This window comes from Pygocentrus nattereri, chromosome 1, assembly GCF_015220715.1.
Source record: "Pygocentrus nattereri isolate fPygNat1 chromosome 1, fPygNat1.pri, whole genome shotgun sequence".
NCBI classification, from domain to species: Eukaryota; Metazoa; Chordata; class Actinopteri; order Characiformes; family Serrasalmidae; genus Pygocentrus; species Pygocentrus nattereri.
In genome coordinates, this window is record NC_051211.1 from 16,641,080 (window position 1) to 16,669,069 (window position 27,990).

Below are 27,990 nucleotides of genomic sequence, written 5' to 3' on the forward strand. Positions count from 1 at the left end.
TAGTAGTTTAAAAAGGGACTTTTCTTCTAAAGAGAGGAATAGTCTTAAGAAACGTAAGCTCCTAGACTGACTTTGGGATGAACTTGATTGCACTGCTAGCAGGAAGTTCCATTGTAGTTCTGTTATGAAGTCAGTGCTTCACTATGGCAGTATTCTACCTCAGCTTCTACTTTTACTTTCTTTACTAACTTTACTAACCACAAATAGGAAAACCAGCAGAAGCTCACAACTTGGAAAGTTTGACCTCAAGCAATATAAAACATCCAATCAACTGGGCATTCAGGTGTCCTGAACTCTGAGTTCAACATTAAATCTGTCATTTCAACATACAGTTGTATGCAAAAAATGCAGGGGCGTATGGTGACGCAGGTTAAATGATATGTTTTATGGGGGCAGGGTGTGTGTGAAGGTGGGGGTTGGGGGGGTTGTTGGGGAGCAAATGGAATGTGACCTGTGCAAAAGTTGTGACACATTTCAAATTTGATGTTAGTTTTTTCCAATTCAGTTAAATGTAGCCAACAAGTAGATATTGTTCAGAAAAATGCTACACCTACCATCTTTTAATTTGTTCTATGTAGAGGATGTATTAACTTATTGCCACATAGAGCGTCAGCAAAACATGTACGTTGACCAGAGGTGTGCTCAAAATTTTGCATCATATAACATATAGATTTTAAATGTCTTTAAATGGATATGCATGCTCTTCTTTTCTCGTCTCTCTCTCTCTCTCTCTCTCTCTCTCTCTCTCTCTCTCTCTCTCTCTCTCTCTCGGCTCAGTGAACGGAAACTGCCTGGCACTTATAAATGTCAGACCACATACTACTAAAGGAAATCACACAAACACACTCACACCTTAGCCCATTAACATGTGAACATGCACACACGCACACACGCCCCCATACGCCCACACACACACACACACACACACACACACACACACACACACACACGCACACACGCAACCACACACATGCACTTGACCACAAGTGACTCTTGCGAACACCATCTTCACAGCGAAATTCATTTATTTTCAGCTTTATTTCTGGCAAAGCGGAAAACAAGATAGAAACTAAAACTGAAGTACAAACTGTTAAAATTAAAGCACAAACTGTTTAAAATTAAAGTATAAATTGATTATATTATCAAAATACAAAGAAAAATATCAGTTCATTTATCGCTTATCATTCAATCAGTTCAGTGGGTCAGTGATAGTGATCTGGACTAATAACATCTTCAAATGTCAGTCTTACGCTTTTGTCATGACAAAACTAAGAGACAGTAGTGAGATTTTGGTCATTGATTCTTTATGCAGTGTTTCTAGCCACAGTTTGTTGGAACTGTTTAAAGGGGCCCTGACCTACATTTCCTCTTGCATTTCTCTTCATTTTATCCTTTCTGTCCACGTGTGATGTTTGCTTTTATGTACCACAGTCACAATTCATTTGTACATAACCTCTGTGTATCCTTCAGAATTTAATTGCTTTGTTTGTTACTGTGCTTTTAAGACTGATACATGTAAGTAACCTCACTGCCCTGTATTGTGCCTCATTCCAAAAGCAGTTTTAGCTGAAACACTCTTTATAACTTCAGTGTGATTGTGCTACACTGTTGTATGCTGAATAGGCATATGTGACTTTTGTGATGCAAAACATCACAAAAACAGGCTATTTTTCCAGCTTAGTATCCACGTAAATGGTTTGAAATGTTAAAGTTTATCTACCTCAACAAACTATCTCATCTAAGAAGTGAAGAAGATTCCATTTACTACAGTATGAAGTCTAAATTATACAGCACTATTAATAACTAAATTACTACAGCGGCTTAATGCTATAAAGTAAAGGTAATGGCAGCAGGCTCCCTAAATTAATGTTAAGTTGACCATCGCTTGCCCACCAACTTCATTTAGTCCCACTTCATTTCATCCTTCAGCTTAAATGTTTAAACACATGGCTTCTGTATCCTTAACTGTATACCTGAGATTTTAAATAATATTTCACGATGAAAAGCAGCTCATATAAAAAATTTGTTCCCTCAGCATGTGCCTATAATTTTGACCTATATCTAAATCAGTTGGTTTTATTAGCAGCCTGAATTAGGGCAAACCTCTGTCTGGTCCCCATCTGGCCCATGTGTACTGGGTTGTCAGATACGGAAGCAAAAAATAAAAAGACTACAACTGATTAGTTACATGTCACTTAGTGATAATGTCCAAATGCACATCTCTGCTATGTTCACAAACCTCCATTCAGGTTTTTTTGTTTTTTTTCTTTTTTTCAGTGCAGGCTTTGGATTGCCAGCTGAGCAAGATATGAACAGAAGTAACACAAAAAGATTGTAACACAAAAAAAGAGGTTAACACTTTTTAAAAATGATCTCTTAATAATGTGCACTTTACATGTTATATCAATGCTGACATTTTGTAAAACAGTCTACCACTTCAGAGATTTAGCTACAACATCTCCTCCATTTGAAATGTAGAAACGTCTTCATCGGTCAACAAGAATTTTATCACAACCATAATTTAATTGTGAAAAATCCCCACTCATCGCCCTCCTCCCAGTTTGCTTCATTAGTTCTGTGCTAGAGCTTCATGTAACAAGTAAAGTAACCACATTACATTAAACCCTGAAGTGTATAGACACCTGTTCATCCAACATTTCTTCTGAAACATAGGGTATTAATAGAGAGTTTTAGCAGTAACAGCCTCTAATCCTCTGGGAAGGCTTTATGTTACATGTTGGAACATTAGGTTTTTCATTTTGCATTGGAGCTCTGAGACTAATGTGACAAGTAATGAGACTGATGTAACAAGCTTTGGTAAACAAACTGGTTCTCCACTGATGAACAAAGAGCTAAAATAGTAGAAGCTGTCTTAAAGCCTGAATTTTGTCTGTAATTTTTACCAATTTTTCAAATAATAGTATCCTATACTACCTCAGAAACAGCTTGAACTTGTCTACTTGAAAATACATAACACAAGTTAAGGCAAGTGTGTGGTGACTAATGCTGATTGTTGGGCTATAAGCTTTAATGGTGTAATGGCTCTGAACGAAAACCCAAATCCATGGTTTAACAGCCAATGTGGTGAAAAGTGAGCCAGTATTTTTTGTCTTGCTGGTAGAGCACACTGCATGTTCCATTATATACAAGCCACTGATGACACTACCAACTCTTGCAGAAATGCCAGTTGGCAGAACTTTGTAAAGACCTGGGTAAGGCACAATTCATTGCAATTATTATGGATATCTGGATATCTCAAGTTTTTCCACTCTTTGTCTATATAAAATCAGTGATGGTTAGATTTTTTAAAATTAATGATTGGTAAAATTGCTCTGCCTCTTGATTTTAACATTTTTTATTCGACCTGATGTTTTGTTCTACTGATGTCTGGAGCTTTTAAAAGTAATTTGCTTTAATCTCTCTTTGAAAGAACTTCTGGTTTATACTTTCTTGTATCTTAAAAACATTTGAAAAAAACTCATAAACTAAGGTTTAAAGTTACATTTTTCCAAGCTGTACTGTGATACAAACTGAATCATGGTCCAGAAATCATGAAACAAACCATGAAAGGGGTGAACCGTTACACCTCTATTAAACGTCTGTTACTTGTCAGCTTCACTAAACTCATAGTTCTAGTCCAAAACTAAAGAAGCAAACTTCAGACACCAAACACGTCAACACAGTTTCACACAGCATGAGCCTTTTAAGGGCTTCAACATTTCTCCATCCTTGAGATGTAAACAAAGTCATTCAGGGTGATTTGGTGCGAAAAAGTCCAACTTAGTGATTTAAGGTTCTAGTGGTGGTGATAGGAACCAGGAGTTGTGATGTCTACAAAACAAATAAAGACATTTTACTTACTATACAAAGTACACCTCTGTAATGTTGAGAATGATAAAATTTTGCTCATTTAAAAAAATACATTCTTTTTGGGTACGATTCTGCTTCACAATGCCCTGCACTGTGACAAAGGACAAAACCTACTTTACTTTTATTGTAAGTCAATAGAACCAGACTTTTTTTCCAAGTAATTTTAGGTCATTTCTTTTAGTCCATTCATGATGACATTGACTTGCAATGTAAATGGTATTTTCGAATTATGTCAAAAACATCATGAATAGAGATGCAAGGTTTTCTTCTGACAACAGTGCAATGTGTTCATAACCATTTCATGCAATAGCTTTCCATGACGTAGCTTTTAGAGGCATTTGATGCTTCATTCATCACTGTGAACAACCCTGGCTCTGTATGCATTTCTAGAATGGTTAAACTTCCATGAATGACTTTGTTTACCTTAATGATTTAATCATGAAGGATTTTTTGGTGGAATTCCTCTGTAAGGATCATTATTAAGTCAAATAGATTTATTGCTGTATTTCTGCATCTCCTTCAGGGTTAAGTAGCCACTGCTGCATGGCTGTACCACCATAGAAGAGGGTCGAACCACAGCACTCTCTGGAGCCTCGGAGGTGTTACTGCTGCCAGCAGCAGCTACTTCAGGATCTTCAGGACAGGGCGAGAGCTCCGGCAGCTGGGCAAAACTCAATGGGATGTGGGTAGCAGCTGTGGAAATGATTTTTTTCGAGCTTTCTGGTAAGGAGAGAACAAACGAGACCAAATGCTGGATGTTGACACCACTGCACTCCTCTTTCCTCTCTTCTTCTTCCTTCTTTTCTTCTTTGCTTTCTTCATCATCCTCCTCTTCTTCTTCTTCTTCTCCTCCCATGCCAAAGCCAGAGTCAGGGCTTGAGGGTTCTCCTTGCTGTTGATCTTGCCCCTGCAGGCGCTCATAGGAGGATGAGGACTGAAGAGAGTCATTGCTGCCCCCTTCAGGCTGGTAGGTGAAGTACACTGAACATGTCTCTAAGGACAGAGATCCTGGCTGGGTTTCGCTGTAGAAGTAGCCCATGTTGGAGAAGCCAGATGACGACTGGCTGTCACCGCTTGTTTGTTGAGACAAGGGCATGGGATTGTTGTGGAAATGTGCCATTGCGCTGACCACAGGGTCTTCCCAAACGTCTGAGACCTCCACAGGTGAGATATTGCAGTCACATGGCTGAGGAGTGAGGAACGAGGGGGTGGAGTGCTGAGGGCCCAGCCATTTCTGTGGAGAGACAAGTATCTGAGGTAAATGTGTTACAGAGTAACCATGAATACAGAGTTACACAGAATGTCTGACATGTTCTGCACGCTAAAATGACCACAGAGAAATCAGACTTTTTCAGCTGTGTATTTCTGTGCAGATGTTTTATCATTTAGGTGGAAAACTTGCTTCTTAAAGCCAGTTATTAAAAAGGTTATTGCTATTATTGCACAATGTGACAAAGATGAGTTTTCCATAAAATTGGTGCACTATACAATCTACATCAAAAGGAAATCACAACTTAATTTTCTTCTATACTGTGAAATATTTGCTCATAATGTAGTATCAGGGAAGGTCTTATTTGCAGATAGATTGTGGTGATTGTGAAGATTAGATATTGAAGGAGAGGTGAGATATGATGCTATTGGTTAGAATGTTTTTTTCCAGAAGAAAAGCTCATGGAAGCCCATTCATGCAAGAATAAGTGACTCTTTCTCTGTTTCTGGCAGCATTGTGTCAAATAATTACTCAATAGTTATTTACTTTCCTGAAACATTCTCTTCTCAATATAATGACTTACTTTCTCATACTCACATAGTATCTCAAAATAATGGATTTGTATCTCAAAATAACAACAGGATCTTGGAAAAATTATGTACTTTGTACTTTCACAGTACAAATTATGTACTGTGCATGTGTATTAATATGAGTACATGTACAGTTAGCTGCATCATTTACAGCACCCCTGATAAACATGGGTAAAAACAATACTTTGTAGTGAATTTGTAGTGAATCAGATCTCACACTAAAAATATGTCAATGTAATCTAAAACCACTTATCAAAACACATCAAAAAAACGTCACAATTATTGCCGCCCTGTGAAATTCATATGAATGAACTTGACTGAATTGTTCCCATTCATATAATATTTCACTTGGAGCAAAAAATGTGGAGCGTCTGGGGGACCCTGAGGACTAGGCTGGGAACCACTGGTCTAAATTAAATGAAATGACAAATGTGGTGGTCTTCATAAATCAGGCAATGACTGTGCAAAATATGAACAAGGCAGAAAATGCCCGTATCTGCTGTTAAGACAAAAAATTAAGAGGACAAGAAGAGAAAACAAGAAGAGCAGTTGCGAACCTGCTTAGAAGAGGACTCAAATGACATTTGTCCCCATGAACAATGAGGAAGATGGTTATAGATAAATATGAGAAGTCAGTCTCTTACAAAGACATTTTTTAATGACCTTTTTTTTACCTTTATTATCTTTATCAAGCATGCCCATAATGAAACTGTATATGTGAGTTTTTGTGTTGAGTCAGCACTGATTAGTAACAGACTGAGACATTTCTGTGAAAAGAAACAAATGCATCTCATCCCAGATACCACAATAGAATATCACCGAACTGCTGTGGTGTGTGTGTGTGTGTGTGTGTGTGTGCATGTGGGTGCATGTATGTGCATACATCCGTTACTATGTGGGACTTAAAGGAGCAAAGAAACCACAACAGGAGGCCAGCATGTCTACAAGTTTCTTGTAAAAAAGAAAGAAAGAAAAAAAAAGCACAAAAAAAGAAAACCTCAAACCATTCACCTCCAGGAAAAGAAACAGGGACGTTTGACAAAGGGCTGAATGATACTGGAATAAAGTGATGTGATTTTTTCCAATTTGGGGCAAAGTTACTTGATTGAATCACCAGACTTTCTGATCAATACTGCTATCTTAAACCAAAGCCTGCTGATATACAGACATTTACAAAAATTAAAAATGTCGCCAATCAAATTGTCAAATATGACATTTTTCAGCATACAATGTCTACAATTTCTATTTATATGCTTTTATATGCAGCATCTCACAAAAGTGAGTACAACCCTCACATCTCTGCAAATATCTTATTATATCTTTTCATGGGACAACACTATAGAAATGAAACTTGGATATAACTTAAAGAAGTCAGTGTACAGCTTGTATAGCAGTGTAGATTTACTGTCCTCTGAAAATAACTCAACACACAGCCATTAATGTCTAAATAGCTGGCAACACGAGGGACTACACCTTACAGTGAACATGTCCATTTATGCCCAATTGTGTTGTTGTCCCTCCCTGGTGTTATGTGACTCGTTAGAGTTACAAGGTTCCAGATATGAATGGGGAGCAGGGCTGTTAAATTTTGTGTTTTGAGCACAGTTCACTCATGCTGGCCACTGGATATGGCCCTCATATGGCACCTCATGGCAAAGAACTCTCTGAGGATGTGAGAAATACAATTGTTGCTCTCCACAAAGATGGCTTAGGCTATAGTAAGATTGCTAATACCCTGAAACTAAGCTATAGCTTGGTGGGTAAGGTCATACAGTGGTTTTCTAGGACAGGCTCCACTTGGAACAGGCCTTGCCAGGGTCGACCAAAGAAGTTGAGTCCTTTTTTCAGCATCATTTCCAGAGGTCGGCTTCAGAAAAATAGACACATGAGTGTTGCCAGCATTGCTGCAGAGGTTGAAGAAGGGGGAGATCAGCCTGTCAGTGCTCAACATCAACTCACTCTCCAAGGCTGTCATCCCAGAAGGAAGCCTTTTCTGAAGTTGACGCACAAGAAAGCCGCAAACAGTTTGCTGAAAACAAGCAGTCTGAGAACATGGATTACTGGAACAATGTCCTGTTGTCTGATGAGACCAAGATTGACTTGTTTGGCTCAGATAGTGTCCAGCATGTGTGGTGGCGCCCTGGTGAGAAGTACCAAGACAGCTGTCTCTTGCCTACAGTCAAGCATAGTGGTGGTAGCATCATAGTCTGGAGCTGCATGAGTGCTGTTGGCACTGGGGAGCTGCAGTTCATTGAGGAAACATGAATTCCAACATGTACTGTGACATTCTGAAGCAGAGCATGATCCCTCCCTTTGGAAACTGTGCCGCATAGCAGTTTTCCAACATGATAATGACCACAAACACACGATGACAAGTGCCTTGCTGAGGAAGCTGAAGCTAAAGGTGATGGACTGGCCTAGTATGTCTCCATCACCTTTAGCTTCAGCTTTCTCAGCAATTAAACCCAATTGAGTGCCTGTGGGGCATTATCAAGCACCAGCTCTGTGATGTCATCATTGAGGAGTGGAAGAGGATTCCAGCAGCAACCTGTGCAGCTCTGGTTAATTCCATGCCCAAGTGGGTTAAGGCAGTGCTAGATAATAATGGTGGTCACACAAAGTATTGACACTTTGAGCACAATTGAGTGTGTTCACTATGAGGTGTACTCACTTAAGTTGCCAGCTATTTAGACAAATCTATACTGCTGTACAAGCTGTACACTGACTAATGTGGTGTACTCTCTGAGATACTGTGTATAAGGTGCCATAAATTTTGCACAGGCCACATATTATGACTTATTTTATCCACAGTCTGTTAACTGAGCAAATAAACAGTATTTGTCTAAATAATAACTCTGTCTTTTTACATTTTTTACTCTTTGTTGATACAAAAGGCAGGTTTATACATAAATAAAGACATGACAGTTTTCATGTCATTGACATGTTGTGTATTGACATCACAACAGTGGGAGTAAATATTTTTGGGAATAGCATTACTCCCAATGTAACATTTTCATCTCTTGTTCCTCCAAATTCTGTGTTTTTTGTATAAAGCAAATGCTGAATTCATCTAAATAGCTTTCTCTTTCATATAGTAGCAACGCTCTTTTGGCCATGGATGTACAGGAGGTGTGGCCATTCAGAATGGAGTTGCACAGAGCACCACGGCAGCGCTGGACTCGCAGTAAGAGAGACTTTAAATGTATAAATAGGTTATGGTTAAGTGGAAGATGTGCACACATGTTTGTGCTAATTTTTGCAGGCTTGTGGGGTAGTTAGGCAGTGTTAAGAGGCTACCATGTTCAGGAAATGTGTGGTTAGAAATGACCTGTCTGCTTCCTGGCCATGTCAGCTAGTGCTGAGCAGCGGTTCTGCACTACTGCTGCCTTCAATTACAGAGCTTTTGCTTTTTTTCTTTGCTGATGCCACAATATGCTAAATTTATCGCAAGCCGCTAATTTCTTATCACTCAATACAGCAATGCTTTAAGACATTAAGGCAGGGATGCACAACTGCAGTCCTGGTGGTCCGCAGACCATGGTGGTGCACATTTTGGTGATTTACCTTATTGATTATGCTTATTGGTTACTTGCCAGGTTTTGTGGAAGTGTTTAAGTAGTTATCTAAGAGTTATCTAAGTTATCCCCGAGTTGAGCAGTAAATACTTGTTAGCTTACCTGAAAGTTTCCTCCGTGGATGGACAGAAGAGGCTGAAAGTATTTGGACGGATCAGGAACATGTTCATTGCCTGCTTTTGACATACTGCAACACAACACACATATCAATGACAAACAAATAAGGTCTCGTTTAAAACCACATGTAGGTTACATAATCACAGTTGCATCTGGGAATGTAGCATTGAAACCACACTGGTTATGTGTTTCTCAGTCAATCAGTTGTGTTATGACAAGGGCCATATTTCTGAATGGAGTAATCACAGTCTGGCCATCTTTCCACTGTGAGAAGACAACTCAATGCTATGGGTCTGAAAGTTCTCAAGACTTTATTGAGAAAATGAAAAATAAGTTGCTGGTGTTAGAGTAATGGGCTGGCCACCCCAGAGTTCACATCTCATTGCATGTGAATGTGTTCAGGATTACTTGGATTATGAGAAGCAGAAAATGAAATCAATATCTAAGACTGAACTTTTGAGGTGTGGGAAAACACCTCGCAGGTTTCCCAAAAAGAATGGAAGCTGTCATAAAGGCAAAGGCTGGACATGCTACATATTGAAAAGTTTTTGAAGCTTCTACATAACTTATACTGCTAAATATGATTTCTGATTTATATTTCTGATGCTGAAAATAACTAACTTGGCCATATTGACTGGACATTACACAAAGTGATCTCTGACTTTTATACAGTACTGTATTTTATCATTTTGACTTCATTAATATTCTAAAGTGTGGAAAGTAGAAACAAATGAAAGCATGTTTTATAAGTAATCATAGGACAACCATATATATATAAAAAGAAAAATAGTTCTTAAGAGAACTGTTTTTAATCAGTTTTCTCAGTCAGTTATGGTTAAAAACCATATATATATATATATATATATACATACACATACACACACGTGTACACAAAACTTAGAACATGATCTCATGCATGCATACACTCACATTTACCTACCAGTAATATCTGCGGACTGCACAGACAATGATTGAAGTGAGTAGAACCAGGATTACTGGTATAAACACCGTCAGCAGTCCTGTTCCAAATACAGCAATAAAACACACAATCCATCTACGTCACAATTCTGCATATGACTTATTTAACTGTGACTGTGACCCCATTTGCATCTGGTCATTTCTTGTTTCAAAATTGCAACTTAATTGGAACCACATGCGTTTACCCTTAGTAGTCAAATGCAACACAGGTTAGTCAGAATGAAATACAATGGCTGTATGATGAGCAACACAGACACAGGATGGAGTTGAAAGTTAGAAGTACTGACATTTCTCAGCAGCATATATGTGACGAACATGGCAATGTCAAGTACTGCTGTGTTAATGTTTTTACTGTATTTGTTTGAATTGCTTGGAGACAGAAAACAAAATAACACTCTCTTGCTGGACCAACTTTAAGCAAACGGAGCTGATTATTGACCAATCAGATTGCTGATATGAGACAGGAAACCACTTGTGTCATCCCTGGTGGTTTCCTGTCTCATATCAGCAATCTGTCTGAGGAGTCAAGCTACATGCATACATTTAGTGGGAGATTATTACAGTGGTTGGATTATTAAAATGGACGGCATTGGGAGATAATGGCACTGGTTGATTTTTTTAAAAGCAGTATTAGGCTGCTTTAGGGCACATAATTATCCTACAACTCCGGTTTGTGGTTTAGTAACATGCTCACAATAAAAAATTATGTGTCCAAAGCATCCAACAGTTGGCAAGGAAAGTGATTCACTTCACTCTAAAATACAGCACTGAATTAAATAGTGGATGACTACTGCAGAATTTTATCAGGTAAATTGGAATTCCATCTTACCACACAAACACATGACGCTTACTATGTTAAAAGCATTTAAAGATCAGTTGTTTTTGTTATTTTTCTGGTGTTAGCAGTTGCAGTTAAACAATCCAGAAATCTGGGGCCTCCTCAGCGCCTCTGATGGTAGGTGTGTTGTGCATTTCTGTACACTATCAGTGGATACAAGAACACAGCAGAACATGCCAATGAACCAGATGCGCTTTAATGTAATGCATAGTAAGATAGCAAGTAACCTAGAGGCAAAGTAAAGATGAACTAAAACTGGCACCATATTTAAGCTTCCCATGCAGGTATGTGATGCTAACAGTACTGAACTTGAACTGAAATGAGAAACATCCTAAGACTGAAATGTAGAGCAGCTCCAATCTTCCCAGCAAGGGGGGGTATCATCAGTGTTGGGAGGGGCTTTGGTGGTCAAATGTGGTTTGGAAAGACAGGTGCATTTACCTTGTATAACATCTGGCTAAAATGCATCTCCAGAGCATCTCCTGAAGTGCTTTGAGATTACTTGCTTTGTATATGTGTATGAACGTTTTCCTTTTATCCTAATATTCAAGTAACATGAAATGACCAAGAGTAAACAGGGTCTTCAAGTACATATGACAACTAAACTAAATTGCAAAAAGTGAACAGACCTTGAATGAAAACATTATGTTGATATGTTGGATGTTTTTCATTGCTAGGATAACATTATCCAACAAATAATTTCATTTCTTTCAAGAAATAATGCTGAATTAATGATTGTTATCTGCCAGTGTAGTGTGACTTCATTGGCTAAATATCATGCATGTTAATATATGGAAAACATTTGATTTCTTTGATTCTAGTACATAACGTTGACATAATCATACCATAAATAAGTCCTGGCAGATATTATATACTGTCATAAGTTGTCATGACAGATTGTTATCAATACAGTTGATTGTCATAATACAGGTCATAGTCCATTTATCAAATGTGTGCAAGTGACATAAGCTGAAATAAACATCAAACTTTGTCATGTCAATTACGGATAATGGTAATGTGACACTGTTATGTGGCTGAATTGGTTCTGTCAATGTTATGTAAGCAAGGTAAAGTGTTACCATGTCTCCTGCTGAAACACCTCAGATTTATGTGATAAGTTTGAAAGAAAATAATAAGAAAATAATATTATGCCCAGGTGATAGTTAACAAAACTGGCTTGTTTTCACCATCATTTTTAGATAAAGGTTGTTTTGGTAGTGGCCATCAACATCTCATCATTATGATCTGATCATGGTGATCCAATCCAATCCAATCAAGATGCTGCATGTGTACACTAGTCCTGTCCAAATGTAGTGATTACATCCTCCTTTACCTGCACAATATTTTCATTTTGATTCAGGCTAAGCAGGCAGGAACAGCGAGATTCAATCACAAATACAGTTAGATGCTTTCGAAAGTGAGTGTAGCCTTAATGTTTGCCTTATGGAAAATATCTATAATAACATTATTTCCTGAAAGTATGACACATATCTGAGAAGTCTGGTGATTTATGACACATATAAACTTAGATGTGTGGCGTTCACTCTGGATGTTTTAACTTGATAAGAGTAGATTTTTTTTCCAATAGTTGGAGAGAAAGAGAGAAGGAGAGAGAGGGAGAGAGAAAGAAAGAGTGCATGTACCTGATGTAAGTATACCAGTATCCTGAGGGTTCTGGTCTATTAAGCTTTTGTTTCTTCCTATTTCTGACGTCCAGTTGATGGAGGCACTCCACTCACTCCAGTGGCCAAGATACTGGCCATTATTTTCAGGCTTTACAGGCTTCACTCTGACTCGGGCCTCATATTGATCACCCAGTGTCAGTGAGTCACTGTCCAGTACAACAAAAGTATGGTACACCTTCCTTGGTTGAACTTCCTACACACACACACACACACACACACACACACACACACACACACACACACACACACACACACACACACACACAGACATTTGGACATAACTTAATTAGCTTCTTAGACCTTACTTGACTTATTAGGACTGAATAGGCAGGTCAAGAATTATCCTTAGGAACTGTCAGCTGCTAATTCAACAGTGTAGTAATTCTTTGAGTTATCAAATCTTCTAGCCCACTCAACAACCATGGTCTCCTCTAAGCAGCTGGGTGAGAACCTAAAAATGAAGCTAACTGATGCCTACATAGGAGAGCAAGGCTATAAAAAGATTCAATTTATGTTTTACATTGTCCAAAATGTTATTAAGATTTGGAGGACCAAGAAAATTCTCTGATAGCTTGTATACTGGCTAAAAAGGCTAGGCAAAACCCATAGGAAAACAATGGACCTGCTGGTGCACTGTCCTATCTGTGACTTCATCACAAAAGTCAGTATTTTACCTTCACACCCACACATGCCAGCCACACATAGTCAGACACTGACCTCCCAGATTTGTGATACAGACTTGAACTGTAGCTGATATTCACAATTCATGATAGATTTGGCTCCTTTGCTCCAGCTGATGTTTCCCTTGGAAACACTCAGCCTGTCCAGTGGACGCAGTTTAACTGTCAATCAAACCAAAAGACACCAGCATTAATCACCACTATCACTGCATCCTTCATAAGAAATACCAGCCTATATTTTTTTAATGGCACTTTATTAAGTTAAATTCATTTAACTTGTCACTACAGTCACTGACCATTTTATCTGAAACATCTATAAATTACATTACTGCGTAAAAGTCGTAATATTTAAAAGCTGTTTATGACATGATGATATGTTTAGCCATTTGACTTTGTAGCTGAGTGTAGATCAGAGTGACATAATGCTGATGCTGTAATAGCTTATAGGTTATGAACGGCAAACGAAACTCATTTTACCCAGAGGCCACAGGAAATGTTCAACCAGCTTCACTTAACAAGCTTTGTCATATTGTCAGCATTGTGTCACTGTGACACAAGTTTGACATTTCACCCAAGAAAGTGTCATAATACAATTTAATGGCAGAAAAAATTCAGTGTCAACAGACATAAATGTTAAGTTGTCAAATGCAACAATTATAACAAATGACACCTGGTTCAGTAAGTGTTTATAAGTGTTTATGTAGGTCTGTGTCAGTTTCAGTGAAGCGTCATTTAATATCAATTTAATAAGTAGTGCTTTTATGTATGTCAATGTTTTCATGTAACCATCCCCTTTACAGACACCCAGTATTAATCATTAATTCTAATCATCATTCAGCACTTGGTATATCTATTCAGTGCTTCATGTTAAATCAAGTGTACCGGTGTTGGATTTGGACAAATCCATGTGATGGCTAGGGGTGTCCAGAAGAAATCTGGAACCAAATCTGTGTTCTCCTAGCCAGTTTACAAGATATCTCTACTTTTTGTAAGGTTTTTATTACGTTTGACTACATTATTGTTTAGTTGTGTTGGTTCTGATCATGTGTTGTGTTTTTTTTTCAAGCAAAAACACTCTTATAGTGTGGATAAATGGTTTTAAACAATTTGGCTTTTGCACACTACTTTAGGTGTACAGTTATAGACTTCAGCCCATGTGACGCTACACAGTTTATCAACCCCTTCTACCCTGTCCAGTTATGGAAAGGAACCACAATGGGACCACCACTGACAAGATATTGTCTGGGTGATGGACTATTCTCAGCACAACAGTGGCACTGACATAGTGGTAGCATGGTAGTGTGAGGCACTGGTTGGAGTGTATCAGACACAGCAGTGTTGTTGGAGTTTTTACATACTGTGTATACTTATTGGACACTTTATTGGAAACCTTTCTCTTGTAGCTTCACCTTGGTGGTAAAGAGTTAGAGGCTGTAGCTCCTCTGTTGGATTCACAATTTGTGTTATTTGTCCTTAAGTCCATCATCAGTGGTCAGCTGTCCTCTAGATCATCAGTGGTCAGAGCTGCCGTTGGCTGGAAAGGTTTTGGTGACTCAATCTAGCAGTTACACTGATGTGGGTAAAAATCCCTGAACACATCCCTGAGACACACTACCATGGAGTGTCAGCATCACTGCTGTGCTGAGAATGGCCTACCACCCAAATAATAAGAGCAACTGACCTGTGATGACTGGGGTAGAGGAAACTGATTGATAAATCGTGCAATTCTAATAAATTGGTGACTCAGTGTAAATGGAGCTATAAAACTAATAAAAATGAGAAAACTGGTAAAACTGATGGACACTGTTGTCTTTTTACTGTGAACATGAAACCTTAAGAATATATTGTGACAAAATATATTTAGTACTTTTCAACATTGTAAATGAGGGGCAACCTCATTGTTCTCTGAGACTAAGTAAAGATTGATTGAGTGATTATCATGAACATGGGACATTTTTATTTAGTCGCTGCAAAGCAATACTAAATGAAACGGAAATACATTCAGATGAAAAAGAAAAAGGAAGCTCACTGTTACGGCCAGGCTGATAGTTGTTCGGACCAAAGACTGCAGTGTCATTACAGGCTACCTTTAAACTGACCTTTTCTGCAAATGAAAAGTCCTAGGAGAAAGAAAGAGAATCAGAATCATAATCACTTTAAAGATAGATAGATAGATAGATAGATAGATAGATAGATAGATAGATAGATAGATAGATAGATAGATAGATAGAACGTAAATGGAGAATATGGATAGTAATTAAATAAATGCAATACATAACACACGCATTGGTAATACAAAATGCACATATGACACAGGGTGTGTACAAGGTAATGGAAACATCACTCATAACCCCCCTCCACCACCCATCAATGGTAATGCTGAGAATGCTGAGGCCAGTGAGTATTTGTGTATTTTATGTGGTGTCATCATTATTTTGAAGACCCCCTGCACATCTAGTACAGAAACTAAATGTATAAGCATTTGATTATATGACAAATAAAGTGAGATATTGCTGTAAAGTGGGAATAGGTAGAAATATCATGGAGTGAATTAGACAATCCTCATCCATCCATGTATTTTATTATAATATTATGTAGGTTAATTTCCAGTGTCATTAAAACATAAACATCAGTAAACCCTGCATAAATGTTGTTGTGTATGTGTACTGTGCAAAAATACTCAGAGACCACCCTTCCTATATGTACTATATAGTCAAAACAGCCAAGTACAATTTATTTATTTTTCAGAAAAAAAAAGTTTTGAGGAGATTAGATATGAGAGTTCAAATGAGAATCAGTGAAAATAAATTGTTTTCAAAACTGGAATTCAAAAAATGATGAAAATCTATAGAGAAATGAAGACTTCAAAACAACCACGGAAGACCTGTGAGACCACCAAAACTGTCACCATCAGATAAACAGTAAAAGATAAAAATGTTAAATGTTTCATTTTTGAGAGAGAAGAGAGAATCAAGCTCCACTATCTATCTATCTATCTATCTATCTATCTATCTATCTATCTATCTATCTATCTATCTATCTATCTATCTATCTATCTATCTATCTATCTATCTATCTACAGTGGGGAAAAAGTATTTAGTCAGTCACCAATTGTGCAAGTTCTCCCACTTAAAAAGATGAGAGAGGCCTGTAATTGACATCGTGGGTAGACCTCAACTATGAGAGACAAAATGAGGGGAAAAAAATCAGAAAATCACATTGTCTGATTTTTAAAGAATTTATTTGCAAATAATGGTGGAAAATAAGTATTTGGTCACCTACAAACAAGCAAGATTTCTGGCTGTCACAGACCTGTAACACAGACCTCACACTCCAAACTCCACTATGGTGAAGACCAAAGAGCTGTTGATGGACACCAGAAACAAGATTGTAGACCAGCACCAGGCTGGGAAGACTGAATCTGTAATAGGCAAGTAGCTTGGGGTGAAGAAATCTACTGTGGGAGCAATAATCAGAAAATGGAAGACCTACAAGACCACTGCTAATCTCCCTCGATCAGGGGCTCCACACAAGATCTCAGCCTGTGGGGTCAAAATGATCACTCACAAGAACGGTGAGCAGAAATCCCAGAACCACACGGAGGGACCTGATGAATGACCTGCAGAAAGCTGGGACCAACGTTACAAAGGCTATTGTCAGTAACACGCTATGCCGCCAGGGACTCAGATCTTGCTGTGCCAGACGGGCACTTCAAACGATCGCGTCTGAAGTTTGCAAGAGAGCATTTGGATGTTCCAGAAGAGTATTGGGAGAATGTCATATGGTCAGATGAAATGGCTTTGTAAGAAGCATTTCAAGGTCCTGGAGTGGCCTAGCCAGTCTCCAGATCTCAACCCCATAGAAAACCTTTGGAGGGAGTTGAAAGTCTGTGTTGCCCACCGACAGCTCCAAAACATCACTGCTCTGCATGGAGGAATGGGCCAACATACCAGCAGCGGTGTGTGCCAACCTTGTAAAGACTTACAGAAAACGTATGACCTCTGTCATTGCCAACAAAGAATATATAACAAAGTATTGAGATGAACTTTTGTTATTGACCAAATACTTAATTTCCACCATTATTTGCAAATAAATTCTTTAAAAATCAGACAATGTGATTTTCTACATTTTTTTTCCTCATTTTGTCTCTCATAGTTGAGGTCTACCTATGATGTCAATTACAGGCCTCTCTCATCTTTTTAAGTGGGAGAACTTGCACAATTGGTGACTGACTAAATACTTTTTTCCCCACTCTATCTATCTATCTATCTATCTATCTATCTATCTATCTATCTATCTATCTATCTATCTATCTATCTATCTATCTATCTATCTGTCTGTCTGTCTGTCTGTCTGTCTGTCTGTCTGTCTGTCTGTCTAAAAAAACTTGTATCTCAACACAAATAGATGAAATGAAATACATGAAGGATGCTCTATGACATTTGCACTTGCTTTGTGTCTCATATATAAATCTTGTGAATTTTGTGCATTTTATAATGTTTTCTAGAAGGTTGTTTTTGTTGCTTTTGTGAATCATTGAAGAAAATATGCATGTCTGTCCAGCAAATTAAGAAATGTAGGCAAATATGTTTTGTGCTTACCAGTGACTCAAAGGAAATCCAGCAGCCTGTTGCACCATTAGAATGAAATGTTAATGGCTGTAAAAAACAACTTTCCTCTCTGTAACTCACACACACACACACACACACACACACACACACACACACATACACATATGCTATTAATAGAATAATTAGAAATCATGTATAAAAACCCAACATCACCTGGGAAACAAACAATACAGACAGCTTTTATGGTGCTCTCCAAACGAACATATGCACATTCAAACATACAGAAAAAAGCAAGAAGCGATTTGTGGTGCATTAGTGCCTGCAAGCATGCAAAAAAAAGACAAGCTTCTGACCACATTGCTGCGCTTGGCTGACCCCTCTCAACCTGGTAGTGACACTGACATATGTGTGAAACCCCCTTCATCACCACTGTGCCTGATAAACTCATTCCCAGCACCACACACTATGTTAGTGTCACTGGGTGCTGAGAATAGTTTAACAACAAAATAATATCTGTGAACAGATTAATCATCAAGGGGGCTGATAAATTGTGTAGAGAATGGGCTACATTGTATAATTGTATATAGTGGAGGTATATAGTACATAGTACAATCTAATATACAGTACTGTGTAAAAGTCATGGAGCAATTTTCATCTATTTAAATTAACAACCAAAACAATTAAATATCATATCAGTATTTTAACTAATTATTGTGTCCCACCTTTTATTTTATCATGAGTTCCAATTTTTTTCCAAGCTTTCAGTTTTCCAAAGAAATTTGCTGGGATATTTTTCCTCACTTCCAAAGTTCAGTCTTAGATGTTCTCTGCTTCTCATGATCCAACAAAATTCCCATCACAAATTTAGTCCATGAAACCATACTCCACATCCCAGATGTCTCAGTGCTCTATTTCCTTTTCTCAATAATGGCATCTTGACAGCTATACATTCTTTCAGACTCATGGTGTGCTCTCCCAGTTGAAGGATGGACAGAAATGTCTGGGAATTTTCTCAGATCTGAAGCAAAAGTGGAGCTTCATTTTCTCCTATCTCTCAAACATAAAAGCTTTTAGTGTTGTTTATCTGATGGTAACACTTTTGGGAGTCAACCAGGGCTTCCACAATTATCAGGATTCCCATTTTCCCAATTTTTTTGGGCTCCCATTTTGGAAACTCCTGTAATTTCACATATGTTTTTTGACTACCTTTCCTTATGGAATTGGATTATTTTAAATTTAATCTGCTGAAAAAAATGAAGGGTGGTCTTTGACGATTGCACAGTACTGTAATGGACAGTAGATAAAAGGTTTGGGCAGCTCAATAAACATATACAAATCAGAAACACACATACACACAGATATGACTCACTGATTTCCCTTGTATGTATTTCTGCTTGCATGAAGGCGGCAGACTTGGCCAGCATGTTGTGTTGCATTGTGCCATTCACATGTGATATTGGTGAAGAAGTCATTTACACAGGACAGACCTGACAGAGTCCAGAGTAAAATTTTTAATCTTTAGTGATATAAAAGTACATATAAGCACATTATTTTAACATAATCGTTGTCTGTTTTTGTCTTTTAAACCTCTGTGAAGAACATTGAGTTGCATTATATTTAAGCTGCACTGTGTAAGATTTTCTGGTTAACGTGGAAAGAAGTAGCATCACTCAGGAGTGAAAAGAAACATGCTAAAATACTTTCACAAGATTTCACAGGAGTTTTTGGACCAAGACATACATCTTTATGTATTAACATCACACACACAGACTCAGAAAGAAGACCTGGCTTGATGTTTACCTCTCAAATACAAAATAAACATTATGATGTGACGGCAACAGTACAGCATTCACTTACATCATCTGAACACAGGAGCTTCACCAAGTTCTTATTTATTCAACACACCTAAAATCTTCAGCTATATCTGCTCAGGGAAGAGTTTCTAAGCACAACCCATGTTACAAAATGTTCTTTCACGAGTTCTATGTAATTACACATTTTCACCAGAGAGGTCTCCAAAACCCCAAATCTTACGTAGTGTAGCTTTAAGCTAAGAGTTTAACAGAACTGGGTTAGTAAAATGAATCAATCTTTCTATTACTAGTGAGCACTTACCTGAGAGTGCGTGACTTGGCCAAGTGCCAGAAAGGAAGAGAACAGGAATTAGCCAACCACTCCACATCACTGCTGCTACACATTAACAAAACACAACACACACAGTTAGTAGTTTGTATTCTTGATATTAATAATAATATCACACAAACTTTAAAGCAGTGTGAAATTCATTAAAGCCACATGCAGAAACGATTTCGCATTGTTTATTGACTGACACTGACCCACATGCACATGCTCGGATTTGTTCAGGCTGACAGATAGATACGCAAACATGACACTCACACCTCCCACATTATCACCGTAAGAGGGGAGGTCACTAACTGTTGCTGGGGAGATGCAAGAGGGAGAGAGAAAAACCACAGACTGCTGTTTTTACTTGTGGCTGAAAGTGTGACTTACACATACACACACACACACACACACACACACATACACACACACAAACAAACAAATAGCATCTTATGGCTGTTGAAGGCTTAAATTTGGTAACTGCATACACACCTTTAGTTTAAGTGTGAAGCCGAAAAATTCTGACAACACTGCAGTCAGTTTCATCAGCCAGTTTGCCAAAATAGCCGAGTCAGCAACATTAGTGTTATCCTTTTCTGTTTGTTAGCTTACCTGATTGTTTTTGTTTCTTATGTTTTCATTTCAATTTACTATTAATATATCATCGATTCTTTAAATTTGGGGAAATTATTTTAAATAATAATACAAATACAGAAAGCAGGGAATATTGTATCATGTTTAGCAGGTGTTAAACTGAAAGCAGAACAAAACATAACGTGATGTTTTACATTTTGAAAAGTCACTGCACAGTAGAATGGTGCACTGCCGCACAACGGTCAACTACATCTTTCTATAGGTCTTTTGTTAACGCAGGGATTTTACTTTACCTGAGATTTTCTTGGGCTTGCTGTGACTTCTACAGTTTTCCTTAATAACTATTTCTTAATGAAATTTGCACAATGGAAATTACGAGCTGGAAGCACTCTGATATCTTATTTTACCTTTATGGCCCCAAAATTTACACACACCTGCTCACATTCTAGCCCCGCAGCAAGCAATGACAACCGAGCAACTGCAATGGAAATAATGGACTATTTGCAGAAATTTTACCATTCCATATATAGTATAGGAAGCCAACTTTGTTTTGGGCTGTTTCTTTTGGTTTTTTCATTTTGAAATTTACAAACAATGTAAAGGGAAACAGTTATTTTCCATTTCTGACAAAAACTGTTCTATTGGGAAGTGGCTTTTTTATATTTTTTCTTTTTTTTTTTTGTAGAGTTTTGTCTTCTATAGAGTTCAAAGATTTAGATTTATCATCAATAAAATCAATAAATGCTGTTTCACGTTTTCCTGTCACTACCAAAACACAGTTTTAGTGCATAAGTTGGCTTCCTATTGAAATTAGCCTCTTGATTGAAAGTTCCATTCTACCTTAAATGCTACAGCTTGTACTGGCACCAGAACGTAACTGCAGTTTGCTTTTAGCAAATGGCAAATTCGCAAACCTAGCTGGCGAATAGGAAGCCAACTTTAGGCAACTTTGACTAAAAGTTGTTAGTTTACTCTGCACGTTTTACTCATGTTTTACCATATTTGATCACTGCTATGGTGACTGGAACAAACCAAGAATCTTCCGCCCAAAAAAGTTATTACAGTTTTCAGAATGGTTTGGATAAGAAAAAAGCCACTTTCATAAGGGTTTTGTGAGGCAAAATAGCATCCAAACAAAGCTGTTGTTTTGTAGGTATTGACCATTGACATTTCATACAAACACTTAGAAGATACATGCAGGATCATTTGTTTTTGTGGATAGTGAATAAAATCTTTATATTTAGAATAGAATGTACATAGAAATTTTGAGAAAAAAAAATTCTGCTTCCAGCCTTCTTGGCTGCTGTCAACAAGGAGCGGACATGCACACACACACACACACACACACACACACACACACACACACACACACACACACACACACACGCACAAATATATATATATATATATATATATATATATATATATATATATATATATATATATATATATATATATATATATATATATATAGTTTGAAATTTTTGCCCAGGAGTGTATATACCTAGTAAGCTAATAATATTTTATTCCTACTCCTAAAATATATTCCTTCAATATTCATAAGGATTATGTTATGATCTTTTTTTAAATCTAACACATCAATTGAAACAGTAATAGGCTAAATATATCGTTGTTTATCTCACAAATGGTAACTTTACAGGAGAAGGAAAAAACACAATATATTTTTTAATGTAAGTCAATGGAACCAGACTTTTTTCCTAGTAATTTAGGACTGTTTCTTTTGGTCCTTGCATCTTGAAATTTACAAACAATGTAAAGGGCAGCAGGCATTTTCAAATTATGTCAAAAACTGAAAAAGTGGAGATAGCAGCGAAAAGGAAATTGTCCTGACAGCGGCGATAAATATATGGAGCAACAAGTTATATTTTGCCTGTTTAGTGTGACAACAGTGATGATATATCGTAACTGTCGTCACTAAACAGCCACTTCATTAAGTACATCTCCTTGTTTCTACACTCATTGTCCAATTTATCAGCTCAGCTTAACATATAGGTGCACTTTGTAGCTCTACAATTACAGACAGTAGCCCATCTGTTTCTCTGATACTTTGTCAGTCTCCCTTTACCCTGTTCTTCAGTGGTCACGACCCCCACAGAGCAGGTATTATTATTTGGGTGGTGGGTCATTCTCTGCACTGCAATGACACTGACATGGTTGTGGTGTGTCAGTGTGCTGCGCTGGTATGAGTGGATGAGATACTGCAGTGCTGCTGAAGTTTTTAAACACTGTGTCCACTCACACTCCTGCATTGTTGGTCCACCATGTAGATGTAAAGTCAGATACAATAGATCATCCATTGCTGCACAGTTTGTGTTGGTTATCCTCCAGTCCTTCATAAGTAGTCACAGGAAGCGGCCCACAGGACAGTGCTGACCGGATACTTTTGGTTGCTCAACAGTAGCACTGCTGTGTCTGATCCATTTGTACCAGCACAACACACACTAAAACACCACCACTAAGTCGGTGTCACTGTAGTGCTGAGAACAAACCACCACCCTGATAATACCTGCTCTGTGGTGGTCCAGTGGGTGTCCTGACCATTGAAGAACACACACACACACACACACCTACACACACACACACACACACATATCTATGTGCAGTCAGCCATTTAAACTGGGCATTTAAATGGAGGTAAACAGAGGATCTGAACTGGATTACTGACCTAATCTTCGCTGACCATGCAAGGTCACTCTGGACACACAGGGTAGGTCCTGCTGAGCTGTCATGTGTGAATTGTGTCGCTGTTTTAACCCTTTTATTGCCATATGAAGGCTAAAGCAGTGAGCTAATAGCAGGTTTTATGTGGGTCTAGCTGTGTTTGGAGCTGTAATTCTGGCTGTGGGAAGGTTAGATGTGGGATTTCTCACTCTGGGAAGTCAGGTCAGGGTTTAATAGGTGTTCTGGTGTGTGAATCACATCACTACCCCAATTGCTCCCAGGGCGCCATGGATAGGGCTGCCCACCGCTCCAGGCAAGTGTGCTCAATTCCCCCTAGTGTGTGTGTATTCACTAGTGTGTATGTGGTGTTTCACTTCATGGGTTAAATGGGGCGGTGGAATTTCCCCGGTTTTGGGATTAAAAAAGTATCACTTAACTTAACTTAACTTAACTTAACTTAACTTAACTTAACTTAACTTAACTTAACTTAACTTACCCTTTGTAATTTAAAGGCTAAAAGCAGAGATGTAATATAACGATAGTGAGTGGGTTTTGGGTGATTTTGGAGCTGGATTGCTGGCTGATGGATGGTCACAGGTGGATGAAATTAATCTGGATGGTGAGTGCAGAGTGTGACGAGTGATCTAATTTGTGAATTATGGTGCTATTTTTAACGCTTTGTTTATAATATGAAGGCTAAAAGCAGAGCAATGATATCAGGATTTTGAGTGATTTTCCGAGCCACTGATGCTCACATCACAGCTCAATGATATCATGCTGGTTAGTTTGAGTTGAATGTTCTGATATGTGGATCATGCCTGTAGTTTAAATCCTTCTGAAGTTACCAAGCCTAGAAGTCAATGACACAGTGAAGTCAATGGCCTCAAATGGGTTAATGGCTTCAAACAGTTGACCTAGTTTGTATTCAATGTGAGACCAATTATTCTCCGCTGTGTTTAAAGCTGGACTCTGAACAGGCCACAACCATCAGTAAAAACATTATAGTTTGAAATTTTTTGCCCAGGAGTGTACATACCTATTAAGTTAAGAATATTTCATTCCTTCTCCTAAAATATATTCCTTCAATATTCATAAGGATTATGTTATGATCTTTTTTTAAATCTAACACATCAATTAAGACAGTAATAGGCTAAATATATTGCTGTTTATCTCAAAAATGGTAACTTTACAGGAGAAGGAAAAAACACACCTTACTTTAAATGTAAGTCAATGGAACCAGACTTTTTTCCTAGTAATTTTGGCCTGTTTCTTTTGGTCCTTTCGTTTTGAAATTTACGAACAATGTAAAGGGAAATGGGTATTTTCCATTTATGACAAAAACTATGTTCTATTGGGACGTGGCTTTTTTGTATTTTTTATTTTTTGTAGAGTTTTGTTTTCTGTAGAGTTCAAAGATTTAGACTTATCATTACTTTAATTTAAAAAATGCTGTTTCAAGTTTTCCTGTCACTACCAAAACATAGTTTTAGTGCCTAGGTGGGGCCTAATTTTAGCCACACCCCTGCAATTTAGAACAGGAAGTGAGACTGCATCTCTTTCCCTTGTGGCCACATAGTGAGCAGTTATATAGCACCTTCGGAACGGTCACTACTGAAACACATTGTACTGAAGTCAATTTTTTTGTGTTTAATAAAAAATATGATGATTGGCATGTACAACTGTCCAGAGCTGTGTTTGTTTGTCTAGTGTCATTGAGTTGTGCTCAATATGAGCTAAAATTGTCACTACCAAAACAGCAGTCGTATGGGACATGTTACCATTGCATATAGGTGTGTGTGTTTATGTGAGCTATGAGCAGCAGCTGTAGACATATGACTGTGTTGAGGAGCTATATTTAAGCTGCAGCAAGTAGATGCACAAGTCACAGTGCTCAAACAATGTTAGCTGTGAGGATAAGTCAGCACGAACACACACGCACGCTACGCTCAGCAGCAGTAGCGCAGTGCAGTATCAAAATGATTGTTTCAGTCTTCTTCAACTTGTGCATATGATGTCATGCGTCTTTGCAGCTTGCTCTTTCGTGGCTGCCTCACACACTGCTGATGGACGTGTGCGTGAATGCGAGTAGGTGGGGAGTCTGTGACATTTTGTATATTCAGTCAAGCCACAAATTGCTGACAACTGTGATTGCGCAAAAGCACATATGAATATACGTAAATGCTGCTGTGTGCCACCTAAACATAACCTTAAGAGCAGAGAAAGAGAAGCGCTGACCTCTTTTTCCACTAAAAGCTAAAACAGTTTCAGAGAAAAACAAACCCTCTCAAAGTGGAGCCAAATATCCCCACAACCTCAAAATGTTCAAGTTAGCTCATGATATGAATATACCTGCACACACACACACACACAGTCAACTGGTGCGAAACTTTTCTGATTACTTCTTGAATGAGTGTTATGCATGATCTCTGACGCCACTAGTGGTGGGACATACTGTGATCATGCTCATTTTCAGAAATGTTAACACATATATGGCCACTGCAGCTGTGGTTATTGCCTCAAGGTCACAATGATAAACATCTTCATAGACACTGTGCTGCTAGAGTTGATGACATCAGTTTGAACCTTCAGTGAGTGTGTGTGTGTGTGTGTGTGTGTGTGTGTGTGTGTGTGTGTGTGTCTATGTGTATGTGTGAAGGAGACTCACCTGTCGTTCGTAACTGCAGACAGAGATGCATCAGTTAGCCAGGAGAGAAGAAAATATATCCATCCATGTGACCTTTTCACACATTTGCTAAGCCCTTATATCTCTCTCTCACTTGCTCACCCTCTTTCTGTTTCCCTACCTCTCTCTCTCTCTCTTCCTCTCTTACTGTCTCTCTCTCTCTCTCTCTCTCTCTCTCTCTCTCGCTCTCTGTTGCTCAGCCCCTCCCTTTCTACTTCTGGCCAGTCCTTCATCTGCCTCTCTCTCTTTCTCTCTCTCTCTGAATACAGTGCTGTGAAAAAGTATTTGCCCCCTCCATATTTTTGGTGTATTTGTCACTTTTAATTGTTTTAGGTCCTCAAGTGTTTTAATATAAGACAAAGACAACCTGAAAAAACATCTTTTAAATGACCATTTTTGTTGAAGGCCAACTTCAGCTTGCCCTGTGAAAAAAAAAAGTTACTCAGTCAACCCACCAACCAAATTTAGATGAGCAGTCTAGACACCCCCAGGCTTAAATGCAGCCACGTCTGTTGAAACTAGACATCACCTTAGTTGAACCTTCCCACCAAAGTGAAGTAGGCTAAACAAGCACTACACTATGCCATGATTAAAAGATGTACCAGAAGAGTTGAGAAAGAAAGTTATTGTAAGTGGCTGGTCTACAAAAATTCCTCCAAGAGGACAGCAACAACGCTTCTTGGAAGTGACAACAGAATCCAGAACGACAGGCCTTGTTTACCTCAGATCAGCATTCATGATTCCACCATTAGAAAATGGAGTCAATATGAGAGCTGCAAGGTGAAAACCACTGCTAACTCAGAGGAACACAAAAAAGAAGACTGGGTCCTGTTAAATCTGGCGTAAAGCTAAACATCATTCCACGATATGAACATCACACCAGCAGACAAACATGGTGGTGGCGGTGCAATGCCTTGTTGCTTCAGAACCTTGGCGACTTGCCATAATTGATGGAACTATGAATTCTGCTTTCTAGCTGAAGGTTCTGAGGAAGAGTGTCTGATCATCAGTCAGTGAGCTCAAGCTCAAGGGAAATTGGGTTACACAGCAAGTCTGTTATCCAAAGGACAAGAGCAAGTCCACCTCTGAATGGCCTTTAAAGAGACGCCAAAGGTTGTGGAGTGGCTTTGTCGTAGCAGTGACTTGAGTGCCATTGAGATGCTGCGGCAGGACCCTAAATGAAGTTCCTGCTCAAAAGCCCTCCAGTGTAACTAAAGTAATTCTGCAAAGAAGAGCGGGGCAGATTTCCTTCAAAGAGATGTGAAAGGCTGATCTCCAGTTATAGTAAGTGTATGGTTGCAGTTGTGGATGCTATAGCTGGCATTACCAGTTATAAAGGTTAAGGGGAGCAGTTACTTTTTGCAATTTCTTTATCATGGGTGATAAACCTGTTTTTTCAATAAATTAAATGATCATTTAAACACTGTTGGGTTTGTGTTGTGATTACCTGTGTTCTTCTCATTTTGTAGGAGGATCTGAAACCACTTAGTGTGACAAAAATGGAAATTTCAGGGAAAATCAGGAAACCTGTTTTTCAATCCTAACCAGTAACTGAAAACTGATTAGACTCATTCTTATATTCACAGTCAGTGTCTAGGATTTCCAGAAGACAAAGAGTCATGATTTTTCTCGAAAAAATGATTCATGATTGGAAAATGTGATTGGTTGATTCCTCTTTCAGTTTTATGTTATTAACATCTAAGCCTTTCAGTTCTGCTCCTGATTGCATAATAATCCATGGGGCACTGTAAGATTTTAATCCTTTTGTGTCTGATCGAAACTCACCAATGAAA

General features: G+C 38.3%; 1 protein-coding gene across 2 annotated transcripts; it reads right to left on the reverse strand.

Annotated features, from left to right (window-relative positions):
- Positions 1-2,055: 2,055 nt before the first annotated feature.
- il2rb (interleukin 2 receptor, beta) lies at positions 2,056-26,293 on the reverse strand. 2 transcript variants are annotated; one of them, XM_017708077.2, is made up of 10 exons: positions 26,180-26,293; positions 20,230-20,301; positions 19,484-19,601; positions 18,145-18,223; positions 15,573-15,663; positions 13,581-13,705; positions 12,822-13,056; positions 10,303-10,381; positions 9,348-9,432; positions 2,056-5,104 (listed from the first exon to the last, which is right to left on the reverse strand). In XM_017708077.2, exons 1-10 carry the CDS (start codon positions 26,208-26,210, stop codon positions 4,355-4,357), a joined length of 1,665 nt encoding a protein of 554 aa, XP_017563566.2. In that variant the 5' UTR covers positions 26,211-26,293; the 3' UTR covers positions 2,056-4,354. The 2 variants fall into 2 exon arrangements, with proteins under 2 accessions (XP_017563566.2, XP_017563565.2); XM_017708076.2 differs by having other exon boundaries at positions 20,230-20,304.
- Between the last annotated feature and the right edge of the window lie 1,697 nt (positions 26,294-27,990).